At 39.5% G+C, this 18,516-nt stretch overlaps 1 protein-coding gene across 1 annotated transcript; it reads left to right on the forward strand.

The window, feature by feature from the left end:
• The first annotated feature begins 12,135 nt into the window (after window positions 1–12,135).
• On the forward strand, window positions 12,136–15,496 carry LOC113051300 (uncharacterized). Its single transcript, XM_026214911.1, has 12 exons — window positions 12,136–12,161; window positions 12,404–12,451; window positions 12,539–12,622; window positions 12,701–12,766; window positions 12,911–13,008; window positions 14,041–14,242; window positions 14,319–14,363; window positions 14,443–14,507; window positions 14,593–14,701; window positions 14,796–14,816; window positions 14,918–14,986; window positions 15,066–15,496. The coding sequence occupies exons 1-12, from the start codon at window positions 12,150–12,152 to the stop codon at window positions 15,336–15,338; spliced, it is 1,092 nt and encodes a 363-aa protein (XP_026070696.1). The 5' UTR covers window positions 12,136–12,149; the 3' UTR covers window positions 15,339–15,496.
• Window positions 15,497–18,516: the final 3,020 nt, after the last annotated feature.

Genomic DNA, 18,516 nt, shown 5'->3' on the forward strand with positions numbered 1-18,516 from the left:
TTAGACCTTCACATTAGGTCTAAATATATGCAGTTATTCTGACTGTTTTGACTTTGAAATGTTTGTTGCTACATCAATAATCAGTGCACATACCTAAATTCTTATCATTCTATATAAATATGAAAATAATTGACATTTTTGAATTTTAACATATATATTAGTTTTCATGTACATCCATAAATAGCATTCAGTGTGAAATAATTTACACCGGTTAATGCACTACATCTGCACAAGGTCAGCAGTGGAGGATACAGTCAATGATTACGCAGTTCTGTTTTTGGTCAAAAAGACACTGTGCTCTGTCTGCCGGCCGCCAGTGGAAATGCTGTTAGCCTGTAAGTCACGATTTCAAACCATAACTCATGACTTTGAAGTGTTCCAGGCAAGTCAGACCTAACTGCATGAGCGCAAGGAATTGTGGTAGCTAGATTATTAATTTGATTGCACCATTATATTCTCCTTAAGTCTATTTCTCACCAAAGTACCATTTTGCATAAAAATCGCATCCATAGGGGCTGCCATTGTTGTTTCACAGGCTATGTAACATCAGAGTGCAGAACTGTTGGTTCATCGATCTAGTACGAGATGACAGGTGGGAAGTCATGGGTTTGACTGCCGTTGCAGTGCACTTTCATGGGTAGAAGGTTGGAAAAACACTGATTATAGATTGCCTGGATGATGGCGTAAGAGGACCTCCCATCTCCTACAGTGCCTTAAAGCTAGAGGCATGTAGCTGTCTGGTCTAGTCATTACTAGTCTACTCAGGAGTGGAACAATCGTAGACAGTCTGGCAGTGCTATTAACAAATAAGGAAGTAGAGCTGATGTTCAGACTTGCATTCAGGTAGTCTCGACCAAATCTTACTGGAAATGTAAGAAAGTATGAATGATTTTCTATGTTTAAAAGCCCCAGTCCCTTCAGTTTGTGTTTTCGGAGATAGCACGTCAGCCTCTGAGTTTCTGTCTGCCAAGTGTTACTTCCTGGATATTCTAGATTAAAAGACTATTGTTGTTTGTGTACTCCTCACCATAGGGATTTGACAGAATCTCCGACCTAAACAGTTTATTGCATGTTTCCCTTCCGTTTTGTTTCTGTTTTTCTCTAAGGTTTTTTTTTTTTGTTTGTGCCCTTTGGACCCCCTCCTTCACCCCTCCTTCATCCTCCTGCAGGAGCAGGGGAAAGAATCGTTTGAGGGTCATACCATACTGTTTCTGGCTGTGGCCCATCTCACCAACTATACAGACAACGCACTCTGTGCATTCTATGATGCCAGTCTCAGCACAGCCTGCAGTGCACCATCATCTGAATATGACTCCACATATGACTATGTCTCCCTTGACTCTGCCTCCAAGGACTGGACTCTGCCTCGGCCCATTGACCCAATCAGCTCCACCTTGGCTCCTAGCTCCTTACTCTCCGAAATGGTTTTGCAGTCCACAAGCTCCACCATCCTCCCGGGAGGGAGGAGTAATGTATCGCCCCAGAACTGTTTTTGTTGTGGTTTTGTTCCCCATGTATTACATGTCCCTGTTTATAGTTATTCCATGCACCTGTGTTCCCCTGATTGTTACTTTGATTCTCGGTGTGTCTCCTTAGTACCTCATTATTCTTGTGTTTAAAATCCCCAGTCCTTTCAGTTTATGTTTGTCGGAGATTGTATTTCAACCTCTGTGTTCCCGTCTGCCAAGGGTTATTTCCTATTTTGGATTAAAAGACTATTGTTGTTCGTATCCCCTTGTTCTCCTCGTTCATTGTGCCCGCCATACGGAAGTCTGACACCCATCTTGAAGATCTCTTTGTCTCCTGGTATATAATATAGGTGACATTACTGCTCAGTCAAGACCCTCTGTTTAGCCCTACTTAATTTTTTTTTTTTTATTGTAAAAACAGTGTGGGTTTGCTGTGTCAACTTAATTTAATGGCCTAGTCAACATGTACAGTGCAACTGAATGATCTAGCTGGGTTATTCCTGTTCTGCACAGCAAATTCATCAGTGCTAATCAACTCTTTTAGAGATAAAATCAGCTGTGAGTGAGTGAACAAATTGTCTTAATATTTTTAGAGCTATAGTAACATTTCTGATTTGTGTCATCTTGCAGAGTTACATTGAGAGTACATCAAATCAATCCATAAAGCTACATTTAATTTTGTCCGGGATCACAGCAGAATTCTTAAAAAATAAAGGCAAAATGCAATGAGTTTTTTAAACAAACTAGTTCTTTATTATGTCACTTTACATCATGGAAAGGTCACATTTAAAATAAACGAAGGCATAATATGGGCATTTATGTCATCAGAAATATGAAAGCTTCTAAAAAAATTGTCTGTTATACTTCAAGTCCTGTACGTGTCAGTGAGTGCAGGTCTGTGTGTAAGTTGCTAAATATAAGTGAAGTTGAGTCAATACCTTCAACTTTGCAACACAATACAGTAGTGCTTGAGTCAACAACATTCAGCAGATGAAAAAACACAGGATATGTGGATCAGGATATTTGACCCTCAAGTAGGAAAGTAGGAAAGGTGGTGCAGATTCAGTTTCCTCCAAGAATATCGGAACGCTGGTACTCATCTAGATAACACAAAACCAAACCAATTCAAATAAATGCTTTTTGTGTTTTATAAATACTGCAATTTTATGGTGGAAATCTTGGACTTTTGTGCCTTAAACAATAAACTATTTTGGTTACATTCTGAATTGATTGATTTCCAAGTAAAAAAAAAAAAAAAAAAAAAAAAAAAAGAAATCATAAAAGTAATGCATGTATGATTTAACCTCAATTTTATGAAGCAACACAAGTTCTATATTTGCTCAAAAAACAATTAATGACTTTTCAAAATATAAATTTCAATGCATGTTCACACACTAAATAGCGGCCTGGAGGGGGCTGATTTTTACTGTCTTATTGTGGCTTTGTGATGCTGGGGGCAGGTTGACTCATTTACAGTATTTACAACTTATTCTTTAATAAGTTATTGGTTAAATCTTACCATCACCAGGTCTCTGTACAGCCAGATACCCTGCCACTTGCTGCCCCACAGAAGTGCTCATAAAACCATACATTTAAACATGAAGCACAATTTTTAATTTTAAACTCAGACTATATTAATAATAAATAAATTATATATTAAAATTCTTACCCATGCACTTCAAATAGTTCAGAAACACTGTTAAAGCGTTAGTTCACCCAAAAATGAAAATTCTGTAATTTACTCATCCTTCTAAACCTTTATTATTTTATTTCTTGTTCTAAACACAAAATAATATATTCTGAAGAATGTGGTTATCAGTTTTTGGTCCCCATTATTTTTCCTCATTAAGAAAATAAAAAATAATAATAATAAAAATGGCATGAAAATCATTTTACCTACTGTGTATGAATGTTTATCAAACTTATATATTTATAAAATAACCCACCTTGCTTCTATAGAGAAATTGTAGTACAATGCAAAACCAAACCTGCCTCCTACCTGCGGGTGTCACTGTTGGACACTGTTATTACTGGTTCCAGCTGGCATTGCTGCTATTTGTGATGGTACAGTAGCTCCTTGTAGCTTTGTTTCTTTCTGTTGAATCTTTATCTTACTATCACTCTCTGTTGTTTAAAGTGATAAAATATAACATAATTCCCACCATATTTTAGATATTATCTATCAATCTAATCTGATTTGATCATTCACTTTTATTTTAACCCTCTGGAGTCTAAAGGCACAGTTGCCATGAACCAGCCCGAGTACGATTGAGTACGATTGAGTACTGTTTCCCGGGGTGTCCACTAGTGGTCTCACTTCCCCATAGGCACCTCACCGCAGGTACTACTATTCCCACAAGCCTTGTCCCTTCATCACAGTAATTGTAGGATATCAGATGTTAATATATCCAAAGTTCATCGGAGGTGTAGAAACTTGATGGTGTGTCTGATTAAAACACCGGAGAGATACCAGTCCTTTGCTCTCTTTTATTTTAAGTTCAAGATGATTATTCATAGACAATTCCCATAACATGTACAAGATGTACAGGATGTACAAGATGATCTTAAGTCATTAACGCATCTTAAGGAAAGGACTCAAAGGACATGGTTGGGTGTCCATTCAAACACCAACACCTTACCAAAGGAAGAGAAACAATGAAAGGAAGTGAGGTCTACTTATAGACCTTGACCAGGAAGTGTATGGGTAATGTAGTGCACTTGCATGGGTATTGTAGTCTACTTGGAATTGTGGGATATGTAGTACAAATATATATATATGGGAAAGAAAAAAAAAATTAAAGATAAGGGTCAATATTCACAACAGTAATTGCACTCCTGTTAATGGAACTCAGGTGTCTTCACTTGATAGTCATTACCCTGCCTATATAATCCGGCCTGTTTTCAATTGTCTGCATGGAGTCCTTACGTTCTGTCACCAAGTTTCCTCATTTGCCTAGTTTCTAGTTCCTGTTCTTGATCTTGTTTTTTATTTGTTTGTTTCTGTTTGGACTGATGTTTGATTACGACCCCCGCTTGTTTTGACTCTGATTTTGGATAACCCTTTTAAACCTACACTGCACTTGGATCTTCCATCTCCTGTGTTCCCGTACGTGACAGAAGGACTCCATCATGCTAAGATCCAGTGGTGTGGGATTTTGTATACGTTCCCCAGCCACCATAGAGGAGCGGATGGGGAGAATTTCTAACCTATCCACTCTACGTCAAAAGGGGAGTGAGGTGGGGGCTTGGCGCAAATGTTATGGACAATGGCAGTGGGGATGGGGTATAATGATGAGGCCCTGAAGGACCTTTTCAACGACTGCCTGGATGACCCTTTACCTGGGTGGGAGATGAAGGGGCTGGAGATACTGTACTTTTGGGGGTTCACCACCTCTTCCAAGCGGGCCAGGGCCGGCTAATCGAGCCGCGCCCGGGCACGATTCGGAGCACTCACACTAGTCAAACGAACCGCGCTTTGGTGGTCAAACGCACTCGGGCACGGTTCAAGCTGGCAGTGTGAGTACACCCTAAGGGTATTTTTGGGGCCTGGAGAAGTTTTGTCATGCCCTGACATTTGTACTTTTTTCAGTTTCTTATAAATATCTAAATGGGTAAAGTCTAATCTCACTGTAATCAGCACATCATTTTCACATCATTTTCTTTCTAAATTATGTGAAAATCATCTTGTTTACTCACTCACAGAAAACAATATACAGTATTGATTTACTGATTGATTTAAATTTTCTAACACTTTTTGTTGGTAAAAGTCATATGCGAGTAGGCGTGAGTGCAGTGCACCTGCATCGTGTTAGCACTCGTTAGCTGGTCATTAGTGTTTCCATTCGTGCCTATCGCTGATTTCTTTTCTTTTCTCCTCTGCTCTCTCTCTTGCTATTCTCTCTCTCTCCATTTTTTTCACAAGTTCAAAAAACAACTGTGGTATATGGAATGATATTCCGGACATTATTCAAAAGGAATTGCAAATTGTATTTGCAATTGCGTTTTCAACTTGTGGACACATAAAATGTGAAATAATCCAAACGCAAATGCAAATCGCGCATTACCGTTTGCATTTTCGTTTAAGCGAACGCCTAGTGTCTGCCAAATTCAAAATGGAAATGTAAAGTCCGTTTGCAATTGTGTTTCCCATATCTTATGAGCAATGAGCCTGTCATATTTAAATAGCAATATTAATTACCACATTTGCCTTTTCACTCTCTCTGCACTGCGCATGTAAACTGCCAAAACTCTAATGGATTCACAATTCCTTTTGCATTTGAATTTCCAACATCTACACGGAAACTTGTCAATCAAGTTATGGGGTGGGGCCATTTTATTGGGCGTATTTGCATTGGGAAGTTACGTCACTCACAGTCTACGGTAATAAACAATTATTAATAGACGATTTTGCAGAATGTATTGAAAAATGGAAGTAATTGGTGAAATTGTGGTGGACATTTTGACACTCGCGCAGCAAGTTGATGACAGCTCATACAGTACTGAATTCCTTTTACTCAGAAGCCATTTGGTTTTGGACAGGTTAAATGAGTTTGTGGCCTTGACGAACAGTTATGGTTATTTGTTAATTTAGCTACTGTGCTAAATAAAAACCTTGGATTGTTTTGGTTATTTTCTATGAGTTTGTGGATATGTTCAGCCCTGGCAGATTTTAGAGCCTGTCTATAGCTGGACATACTGTTTTTCCATGCAATTCTAAAAACTTCCAAGTTAATTTTTCTCCATTTGCTTTCAAGACTACGAGTTACTTTCTTGAAAGAGTGAGTTTTACTGTTATACCATGGTACATTATGTTTTTCTCTAATCTTTTTCAATTTGATGAGGGCAACAGCTTCTAATGTATTAGAGAAAATAGTGCCCATGTTGCCAGTCATTCTGTCTAGTTTATGTGTATTTTGGGTACAAATAGCAGTTGAGATAAATCAGGCAGGTTATTTGGGAATATGTTTTTGGTGGCTGGAACTGTCACGCTGTCTGGTCTCTGTTTCCCGGGGTGTCCACTAGTGGTCTCACTTCCCCATAGGCACCTCACCGCAGGTACTACTATTCCCACAAGCCTTGTCCCTTCATCACAGTAATTGTAGGATATCAGATGTTAATATATCCAAAGTTCATCGGAGGTGTAGAAACTTGATGGTGTGTCTGATTAAAACACCGGAGAGATACCAGTCCTTTGCTCTCTTTTCTTTTAAGTTCAAGATGATTATTCATAGACAATTCCCATAACATGGGTATGGACAGGATGAACTGGATGGGCAACATGTACAAGATGTATAGGATGTACAAGATGATCTTAAGTCATTAACGCATCTTAAGGAAAGGACTCAAAGGACATGGTTGGGTGTCCATTCAAACACCCACACCTTACCCAAGGAAGAGAAACAATGAAAGGAAGTGAGGTCTACTTATAGACCTTGACCAGGAAGTGTATGGGTAATGTAGTGCACTTGCATGGGTATTGTAGTCTACTTGGAATTGTGGGATATGTAGTACAAATATATATATATGGGAAAGAAAAAAAAATTAAAGATAAGGGTCAATATTCACAACAGTAATTGCACTCCTGTTAATGGAACTCTTGGACTTTCTAGTCATTACCCTGCCTATATAATCCGGCCTGTTTTCAATTGTCTGCATGGAGTCCTTACGTTCTGTCACCAAGTTTCCTCGTTTGCCTAGTTTCTAGTTCCTGTTCTTGATCTTGTTTTTTATTTGTTTGTTTCTGTTTGGACTGATGTTTGATTACGACCCCCGCTTGTTTTGACTCTGATTTTGGATAAACCTATTAAATCTACACTGCACTTGGATCTTCCATCTCCTGTGTTCCCGTACGTGACAGAAGGACTCCATCATGCAAAGATCCAGTGGTGTGGGATTTCGTATACATTCCCCAGCCACCATAGAGGAGCGGATGGGGAAAATTTCTAACCTATCCACTCTACGTCAAAAGGGGAGTGAGGTGGGGGCTTGGCGCAAATGTTATGGACAATGGCAGTGGGGATGGGGTATAATGATGAGGCCCTGAAGGACCTTTTCAACGACTGCCTGGATGACCATTTACCTGGGTGGGAGATGAAGGGGCTGGAGATACTGTACTTTTGGGGGTTCACCAGTTACCTACAGCATCGATCTTGGTGGGATGACTCAGCCACACCTGTCTCTCTCGGTGGGATGGCCGACTCTAGACCGGGGTCTACAGATAGTAGGACGGCCAGCCCAGCACCACTGCACAATATGACCGCCAGCCCAGCGCCACTGCCCAAGATGGGCACCGGCCCAGCGCCACTATCCAAGATGGCCGCCGGCCCTGTGCCACTGCCCAAGATGGCCGCCGACCCAGCGCCACAGCACAAGGTGGCTGCCAGACCAGCGCCACTGCCCAAGATGGCCGCCGGTCCAGCGCCACTGCCCAAGATGGCTACCCAACCAGCACCACAGCACAAGGTGGCTGTCAGACCAGCGCCACTGCCAACAGTCCGGAGTCTTGGCACAAGATGGCCACTTGTCCAACGCCTCTACATGGGATGACATCCACAGTTGACCCTCCAAAGTCGAGTCAGGTTCCCGTTGACCCTCCAGAGTCGAGTCAGGTTCCTGTTGATCCTCCAGAGTCGAGTCAGATTCCCGTTGACCCTCCAGAGTCGAGTCAAGTCACCGTGGACCCCCCAGAGTCAGGTCAAGTCACCGTGGACACTCCAGAGTCAGGTCAAGTCACCGTGGACACTCCAGAGTCAGGTCAAGTCACCGTGGACACTCCAGAGTCAGGTCAAGTCACCGTTGACACTCAAGAGTCAGGTAAAGTCACCGTTGAAACTCCAGAGTCAGGTCAAGTCACCGTTGACACTCCAGAGTCAGGTCAAGTCACCTGACACTCCAGAGTCAGGTCAAGTCACCTTTGATACTCCAGAGTCAGGTCAAGTCACTGTTGACACTCATGAGTTAAGCACTACCACAGTTAGACCTCAGGAGACAAGTCAAGTCACTGGGGATCCTCAAGGACAGAGTCAAGTCTCCATTGATCTTCATGAACAAATGCAGGTCACCATTGATCTTCATGAGCAGAGTCAGGTCACCAATGATCCTCATGAGCAGAGTCAGGTCACCAATGATCCTCATGAGCAGAGTCAAGTCACCAATGATCTTCATGAGCAGAGTCAAGTCACCATTGATCTTCCTGAATCCCACAAGCCTTGTCCCTTCATCACAGTAATTGCACTCCTGTTAATTGTACTCAGGTGTCTTCACTTTATTACCCTGCCTATATAATCCGATCTGTTTCCAATTGTCTGCATGGAGTCCTTACTTTCCGTCACCAAGTTTTCTCCTGTGCCTAGTTTCTAGTTTCTTTTTTTAATTTTTTTTAATTTATTTATATAGTGCTTTAAACAAAATAAGCACTGAACAAAGCACTGAACAACATTCATTTGGAAAACAGTGTGTCAATAATGCTAAATGATAGTTAAAGGGAGTTCATCATTTAATTCAGTGATGTCATCTCTGTTCAGTTAAATAGTGTCTGTGCATTTATTTGCAATCAAGTCAGAAATATCACTGTAGATGAAGTGACCCCAACTAAGCAAGCCAGAGGCGACAGCGGCAAGGAACCGAAACTCCATCAGTGACAGAATGGAGAAAAAAAACCTTGGGAGAAACCAGGCTCAGTTGAGGGGCCAGTTCTCCTCTGACCAGACAAAACCAGCAGTTTAATTCCAGGCTGCAGCAAAGTCAGATTGTGCAGAAGAATCATCTGTTTCCTGTGGTCTTGTCCTGGTGGTCCTTTGAGACAAGGTCTTTACAGGGGATCTGTATCTGGGGCTCTAGTTGTCCTTGTCTCTGCTGTCTTTCAGGTGCCGGTCCACCATCTGGTCTGGATACATACTGGATCCGGGTGACTGCAGTGACCCTCTGATCTGGATACAGACTGGTTCTGATGGCTACGGTGACCTCGGAATAAGAAAGAAACAAATTTTAGCGTAGATGCCATTCTTCTAATGATGTAGCAAGTACATAGGGTGTTATGGGAAGTGTTTCCGGTTCCGGTTTATCTAAATAATGCAGCCTAAAAATCCTTTAGCAGATTTGGCTATTAAAAGCATATTAGTATGTTATGTGTAAGCCAGGTTAAAGAGATGGGTCTTTAATCTAGATTTAAACTGCAAGAGTGTGTCTGCCTCCCGAACAATGTTAGGTGGGTTATTCCAGAGTTTAGGCGCCAAATAGGAAAAGGAAAAGGATCTGCTGCCCACAGTTGATTTTGATATTCTAGGTATCATCAAATTGCCTGAGTTTTGAGAACATAGAGGACGTAGAGGATTATAATGTGAAAGGAGCTCATTCAAATACTGAGGTGCTAAACCATTCAGGGCTTTGTAAGTAATAAGCAATATTTTAAAATCTATATGATGTTTGATAGGGAGCCAGTGCAGTCAGGACCGGGCTAATATGGTCATACTTCCTGGTTCTAGTAAGAACTCTTGCTGCTGCATTTTGGACTAGCTGTAGTTTGTTTACTAAACGTGTAGAACAATCATAATCTAACCTTTAGGTCATAAATGCATGTATTAGCATTTCTGCATTTGACATTGAGAGCATAGGCTGTAATTTAGATATATTTTTTAGATGTAAAAATGCAGTTTTACAAATGCTAGAAACGTGGCTTTCTAAGGAAAGATTGCGATCAAACAGCACACTTAGGTTCCTAACTGATGACGAAGAACTGACAGAGCAGCCATCAAGTCTTAGACAGTGTTCTAGGTTATTACAAGCAGAGTTTTTGGTCCTATAATTAACACCTCTGTTTTTTCAGAATTTAGCAGTAAGAAATTACTCGTCATCCAGTTTTTTATATCAACTATGCATTCCATTAGTTTTTTTAATTGGTGTGTTTCACCAGGCTGCAAAGAAATATAGAGCTGAGTATCATCAGCATAACAGTGAAAGCTAACACCATGTTTCCTGATGATATCTCCCAAGGGTAACATATAAAGCGTGAAGAGTAGCGGCCCTAGTACTGAGCCTTGAGGTTGTAACGGAAACAGGTCAATTTAGCTCAAAGGGAATCATTTAAGATTTTAAAGGGAATTTGAACAGAATCACTGTTTCACGGCTGGTCACTGAGACGTCCTGTGATTCAGTGGACGAGCCGTTTAACATCAAATCTGCACTGGATACTAATATCCAAACTATAGGGAAACACTATCAATTAGCACAGTAACAAGATCTGCAGTTTAAGACATTAACTTGTAAGCACAAAACACAAGATACTTCTCTTTCCAATATGAATAAGGCTTTATTAGATAAATCTAAGACATATAAACTAATCTAACACATAAACGCATGCACTCACACATTCATACAAGTTGCAGGAAGATCGAAACTTAGGGAAGGATGAGTTTAAAAGAATGGAAATATGGAATCCAAGTTTACAGCAATACGTTAAATTGCATAAACATAAACAACCATCAATCACGTAATTAGCCCTTGCATTGAGTTCCTCAGTGAGGTTGAAATTATATTAGATACACCAGTAAAGGTCAGAGTCTGGAGGTAAAGCTACTTGCATCTCTTGTGAAAAAGGAGTCTCGGTGAAAGGGCTATCCCGAGGTCGTTGATTGGCTGGAAGTTCAGTTGCTGAAGTGACGTCTTGGGAAGCCCGTGGTTGTTGGGCGTTGGCTGAAAGTGCAGAGTCGTGTGCGCTGGTTGAAGTTGAACGAGGAGGGTCTGGCTGCAGACATGATGCACTCTCAGACACACGCATGCGCAGTTGGACACATGCACTCTCAGACATACGCATGCGCAATTGGACACATGCACTCTCAGACACACCCATGCGCACTGTTTAAAGTGCACGAACAGGCCACTCAACGTGATACATAGGATTTAAAGGTGGTACAGAAATTATTGTAAGTATATTTATTTTATTTAGGGCTGCTCCGATCATGATCGGCCGATCGTTAATGCGCCTCTCGTCAGTAAAGCCTCAGCGGTAAATTCCCTCAGGTGCGTGATTTCACATAGAGCAGCTGTTACTACACAGAGCCGTTGTTAACCGAGAAGATGCGCTAATAAACGCTGAAAATTAACATGGATTTGCGCATCTTCTCAGTTAATAATGGCTCTGTGTAGTAACAGCTGCTCTATGTGAAATCAAGGCACCTGAGGTAATTAACCGCTGATTAGAGAACCAGCTTTACTGACGAGATGCACATAACGATCTGCAGAACTTCATGGTCTTTAAGATACCATTCAGCTCAGAAAGAACTGGTCAGTTTCATAAGATCAACAATACAACAGTTCTGCATAAATTTATGGTTAACCTTGGGTTTTCAAATATTGCAATTTTAATAGCTCAACTACGTACTGGACATAGATGTAACGGAGGCCAGCGAGTAGTGCTGTGGAGGTAAACCTCACTCCCCGATCTCAAGAGACGCACTAGCGACAGACGCTAGTGGCTGTAGCCATTAAGCCTCCTTGTTAGTGCGTCCGCCTCCCATGCCGGAGACCCGGGTTCGAGCCCCGCTCGGAGCGAGTGTGAGGAGCGTCAGAGAGGACCCGGGTGATAGGGGTTACATAGAGAGGCCTGGGTATGAGCTGATTCTTCAAACAGCAAAGGCATGCCTGACCCGTGCTGATTTTTGAACCTTGGGCTTAAACCGAGACATGGAGTCTACCGTAAGATATTGGTTGTTTTAGATTTGATAAAATGTAAATTATGTTTTGTTACAAGTGTTTCCTAAATGTAATTACATCGTCTGTCTGAATGCTTTATTCTGATTAAGCTTGCAGGTGTTGCATGGCTAGCTGTGCATCAAATAATTGTAATGCTTTGTCAGGTGGCTCTTTGCCTCCGCATTGTGCATTTAAATTGCAAGTAGTTATGCATTATCTCTTACATATAATATGTGTTTCTCTAGATTGGAAATGGTTGTTTTCAACTGATTGACAGAATTGCAGAGTCAAAGGTACTTTCTAATCTATCAAAGGTGTCCCTAACTTTCAAATTAAGATTAGGCAGATTTTTTCTGATGATTCTATACAATATTTTGCAGGGAAAGGACATTCATATTGTTGACCTGTATACCGTACCAACATGGCTACCCCCAATGAGCTGTGATCCAATGTTAAGTCTGCCTGTAAGTATGCACTTTCCCATTACTAGTTATGCTCACAAATCATATGTTTTGATTTACAATCTTTCATTACTGCTCTAGGATGATGCTCACTTAAAAGAAGCGGTGGTGATTCCAATATGGACACCAGGACACTACCAGCTGTGTGTACGTAATAAAAAATCTTATGATTTAGAAAGTAACATATTATAGCATTTTGATTATTTTATGAAAGCAAAGTTATAATGTAAATGCAGTATGTTAATAGTTCATTTCAGTAAAAAAATTTGATTTGAAAATTAATTTCTGTAGGTTTTGAAACCAGCACAGAGAGTGATTCTCTGTCTAGATTCTAAATGTGCTGAGACACCACATGGATTCGGTGCCCAGACATACAAATCGCTGTTGAGGTCTTTAGATAAAATAATTTAATGCCGGTTCTGTTTGTTTTTAGATGGTCACGTTCTTATGACCTTTCTCTGTTCTTTTATTATTATTATTATTATTCATATTTTTGTATTGCATAGCTGTTTTTATTTCTATAATAAAGCAGGTTTCTCAGACCTTTTGCATCAGCACCCCTCTTTATTTATTTAAAAGGTACAGATGACCGAAAACAAAAACAAAAAAACAATTGTCATAATTCACTCAGCACCATCTCATTCCAAATTCATATGACTGACTTGGGTGTTACAGAATTCTATTTGTAATCTCTAGTGTGTCATTTTGTAAGCTTCTGCTTATGGTCTGAGAACTGTCAATTCAGTTCCTGGATGACTTCAGCCCTGCAGATCTTAGTTCCAACCCTTCTCCAACACACAAACAATGTAGTTTTTAAATAAGCCTGAAGGACGTGATTTGTTTTATTATGGTTGAAGCAAAACACTGCAGAGCAGTGGCCATCTAGGAATTGAGTTTGTTCTCCCCTGCTTTAGATGTTGGTTCTGCTGTTTAGAGCTGGTCCGTTTCTTTTGACCAGTCTTTCTTCTGCAAGTTGATTGTAAATGAGAGTTCCATTGTTTGTTTGCTGGAGCTTGAAAGTTTGTTTCTTTTGCGAGCATTTCTAGAGCAGGTTTCTCATACTGGGGGTCTCTGTTTAATTCTGGATTTATCACTTTGTGTTGGTGACTTACCAAGGCAGAGAAACAAAATAACACTGTTCTCAAAGATTATGGATGCCCTGTCTATCTGAAACAGGCCCCCCATATGAGACGCACCGCTGTAGATGTTGTATGCAGAAAGGTTATTTTTACACCAAAACTTATGTATGCATTCATGCATGTACTGTATGTATGCTTGTATGTGATAGAGAGAGAGAATATTAAGACTATTCTGATTATCTATTCATATATCCAATAACCTTGCGCATATATACGCTTGAACAACCTTTAGATTTTGTCATTGCAGTTATTCATGTATTTGTCCTTTTGCATTCTTGACAGGGAAATTGCATGTAGGATTATACCGGGAAAATGGACTGAAAAAACAGGCCTTGATTTACTGGTTGGCTGTCTATCTAATCTTTCCTTCTATCTATCTGTAATCGATCCATCTATGAAATTGTGCTTATTCCCGCCTTTCAATATAATTAAGGGTTTTCCAGGACAACCATATGGAAACGACTGTGGTATATTTATGTTGATGGTAAGATCTGTACTATGTTTTTTTTGGTTAATTTATATTGTTTTTGTCGAAATACTGACTTGTTTTTCATTTAAAGTCTGCATTGTACATAGTGCTGGATGCCCCATTTGACTACACAATTGTAAGTATTAGAATAGTTTTCAGTAACTTTGAGACAATGTAACTTCCAAAGAGCATTACATTTTCTATGTTTTGAGCAGCTGGACATGGCAGAGCTGAGGAAATGGTGGTGCGTCATGTTAATGGAGAACTTCAGACTGGAACAGTAAGATCTTTTTTGGATTTGAATATTTAAAGCTTTCATGAGAAAGTAATTATGTAACATTCAATATTCAATCACTATTTTCCAGACATGGAAAATTGTTTGCCCACTATGCTGAGGAGTCCAAAGCCTGCCTTAGAGGTGAGCAGCAGCCTGTATTTAGGTTGCGAAAAAGGAGGTTTGGAGAAATCTCTCAGGTAAAAGCTAATACTTGGGAATCATCATAAGGTTAAAATGGCATGTTATCATGACAAACCAGGTAAACCTGTGCTGTATTTTTACCAATAACAGGAAGAGCTTTTCCACGTACAGGTAACATGTTATCTTTTAGCAGCCCCTCAGGAAAATTACCAGTTACCTTAAAAAGGTAGTTCTAAAGGTAATGGCTCAAACTCAGAATTTGTGTTTTTCAGGTAGATGAAACTGATCTTTTCACCCCTGAATTTGCATCAAAGAAGCAGGTGGTTCAGTCTCCACGAAAAGTAGGTATTGTTAGAGGGGTTACAGCCATTATTGTTCAGCATATTTTTATTTATCCTCTTTTGCAATGCCGTTTCTTAGGTGCGTGTCATGACGGATCTTAAAACTGCCAGTCAGTGGTGCATAGAGAACTCTAGGGATCTTCTCGGATCAGTTCAGCTTCCTGGTATACTGTGCATGGAGGATGAAGAAGCTGCTGAGGCCTTGGAACCATTGTTCTGTGACGAGTTCAGCAAGGACGATCTTGTAGAGCCACTGACATTTGTTTTTGAATTTATGCAAGACATGCATGCATTTTTAGAGAATGTGGTGGACAAAATGCATCTGCAAATTTTTTGTCGAACACAAAATTGAAAGACAGTTTTATATTTTTATAGTCCGTAACATTTCATTTATTTTACGTAGTAAAATTATTCAACTACAGTAAATGTGAAAAACCCACATGCAACACCATGTTTTTATGTTTTATTATTTATTAAAGTCAACAATCACCAACTGCTGTGTGTGTCTTATTTTATGGTGTGTCAGTTTTGGAAAGAACATTATCATTGGCTGTGACTAGGAGACTTGTTAATTAATGATTTAATAATTCATTATTAAATGTTATATATATCTTTCATTTTACATTTTACAATAAACAGGTGCTTGTTAATCAGTAATTTAATAATTCAATATAAAGTTTTACAATGACATATACAATTTGTCATTCCTACAATTAAGAAATATAAATAGGCGGCTTTTTTTCTTTTTGATTTCAGTTTAATTACTATGTAATTGCAATTCATTTCAGGTCGGAATAAGTTTTTAGTAATGTATTTCCATTAATAATGTATCTTGCCAATATGCGGACCATCTACGTAGGTAACGTTACATATGCAAAGCAATCGGACATTTTTAGTGTAGCTGTTCAACAAAGTCTTAATTTTATATAAATCCGAGCCGTGACCTAGCCACCAGACTTAATGGTACTCTTAAAAAAATTAATGTCCACCTTTTTAAAGTAGGAATTTTAACCTCGTGAAAAACTTTTTATTTACATTTGAATGCGTGTGCCTCAGCATGCATGTCCTCAAAGCGCATGCGTGCGGCTGACAGTGCATGTGTGTTAAGTGCGCATGCGCGGCTGAGAGTGCATCATGTCTGCAGCATTGGGTTGAACGGGCATCCGAGGTCAGGCGTCGGAGACTCGACACTTAACTCAGAACACGAAACTCTCAAACGGAAAAGAAAAGAAATAAAGTTTGACGAGACAAGGTTGTGTGTTCCTCATCGTGGCTAAGTAGCAGCAGGCTTGCAGGCCGAAGCACACTGGAACCGCGCTCAAACAGTGATGACTAAACAGCATGGCTAGAGAAGCTAAAGCTAGGTAGCAAAACTACAAGCTAAAAGCTAAGAGCAGGCATGACTGATAGCACAAGCAAGGCTAGAACTAAAAGCTGGCATGGCTGATAGCAGCAGCATAGCTAGAGACTAAAAGCCAGATTTTATGGTGTCCTAGGTATTTAAACTGGCCTGTTGGCCACACCTCAAATGTTGTCTTGACCAATCAGATATTGTCTTGGCTCGGGGGTATCATAAATCATTTGTTTATCTTGCCAAGCATGTGGTCCGAATTTTTCTGCCTTGCAGGGTCTAATTTTGGACATGATTCCTATTACCAGGTTATGATATATTTTACAAATAAATGATTGTCAGGACAATATCAAGCAAGCAGATTCGATCACACACATACCAAACACAATTATGAATCGTTAAGCTATGCCATAGTTATTAAAAAAAACATACACAATAAGTGATTATAACATGATAGTCAAATGTGTTGGTTACACACAGACCCCAAAGCCGCCGCCATTTGTGCCATTTAGAATTTCAGCCGCCGCCAGCCAATAATTTCCTAAGTCAAATTGAGCCGCCATCTGATAAAGTTTGGCTGAGCCGGCTAGAATTATTTGCATCAATAATAATAATAATTCTATCACATAGAGACATTAACACACGAAATATATAAACAATACAGGAGATCTATTTTCCCACTGGTTTCATAACAGCACAGCCTGTGCTCGTTGCTACGATACACAGACTCACAGTGAATTGACGACCAATTAAAGTTGCTCGCAAAAGAATCGATGCAATTTTTTCTAGCACTGAGGTGAAATGGCAGAAAGAAGCAAGCAAGGTAATTTTGATCTCACTTCTCACATACTTTCCTAATTCCTACTTACTTTTTTTTTAAACTTAGGCCTACCCAGACTTTTGTTAAATCTTCAGGGCACGGTTGCCCAAACACCTGAATCAAAGATTGATGTTATGAACCAAATATTTTGAAATGGAGAGATTTATAGCACTGAACGTGATATTACTGCAGTAACAAACCACCGTTTCCACATTGCTAATTCACGACGCATGCTGTACATTGAACTGAAATGTGCAAAACTTTGTCCAAAGTAATACTGATAACAGTGTGTGTTTTATATTAAGGCGAGACATGGCAGGCACAAACGTTGTTTTTTTTTCTGGTCAATTTTGGGATTTTTGGATATTTGTCTTCAATAACATGTCTTCTTTCAGACTTGTGGTGAAAAAAGTCCGAAATACACATTTAGGTCATTATTTTACTACACTTCGTCTGTTTGCGTCTGTAGATTTCTCATAAATTCAACAAAAGTTTGCGTTCTTAATCATCATACTTCTCCGCGATCTCTGCCGTCACCCTCTCATCACATGCACCGTTAGGAAGCTCTCTCTCTTCTGTACAATCCTGTTGGATCCAAATATGGTCATTTCCTTTTTATCAGCAACCAATCGTGAAAGTAAAAAGACTGAATGCGCGATCTCATTGGCTGATGATAAATATTTAAAGCCCGTTTTCTCAAAATGTCATTTCTCTCATACTCAAGTCCGAAATCTCCACTTCAGTAGTACCTAGTTATATTATGAAGACATTTACAGTGGGATTTATAAATATATTACTCATAGCCTGATATATATAACATGTTATTCCAAAAAACATGGCGAAAATAATTTTTTAAGGCTATTGTCATATAATATTCTGATTTACAGGATAACAAAAGAAGATATCCATAAATCCCTCTGTAATTTTTCCCCCATCTAATGTGAACACAATTTAAAAAAAAAATTTAACCTGGCTTTATCCAATACTGAGATTTCGTTTTTTTTATATATATGCAAATTAGCACATTTAATAGATATTGCATAATTTGCATATTTAAACATTAAATTAAAGAAAACGTGTAATTATTTTTTTTCTCATCTTAATGTAAGTAATCAACTGGGAAAGTTTCATGGTGATATCTGCTAGTTAAAAATTTTACCCGTAGTGTCTCGCCTTAACTATATAGTTGAACAGCAAATTACTGTACATGTCATAAATATATGCATAAGTTAATCAGTATAACATAGACATCTGTAGACATGAAGTGGCAGCTTCAGCCATTTGCAGCTATGAAAATTGTGGCGGCTGCAGCAGCCATTTAGGTTTTGGCTGAGCCGGCTAGCCAGCCAATAACTTCAT

This window comes from Carassius auratus, chromosome 32 (genome assembly GCF_003368295.1).
Source record: "Carassius auratus strain Wakin chromosome 32, ASM336829v1, whole genome shotgun sequence".
Taxonomy (NCBI): domain Eukaryota; kingdom Metazoa; phylum Chordata; class Actinopteri; order Cypriniformes; family Cyprinidae; genus Carassius; species Carassius auratus.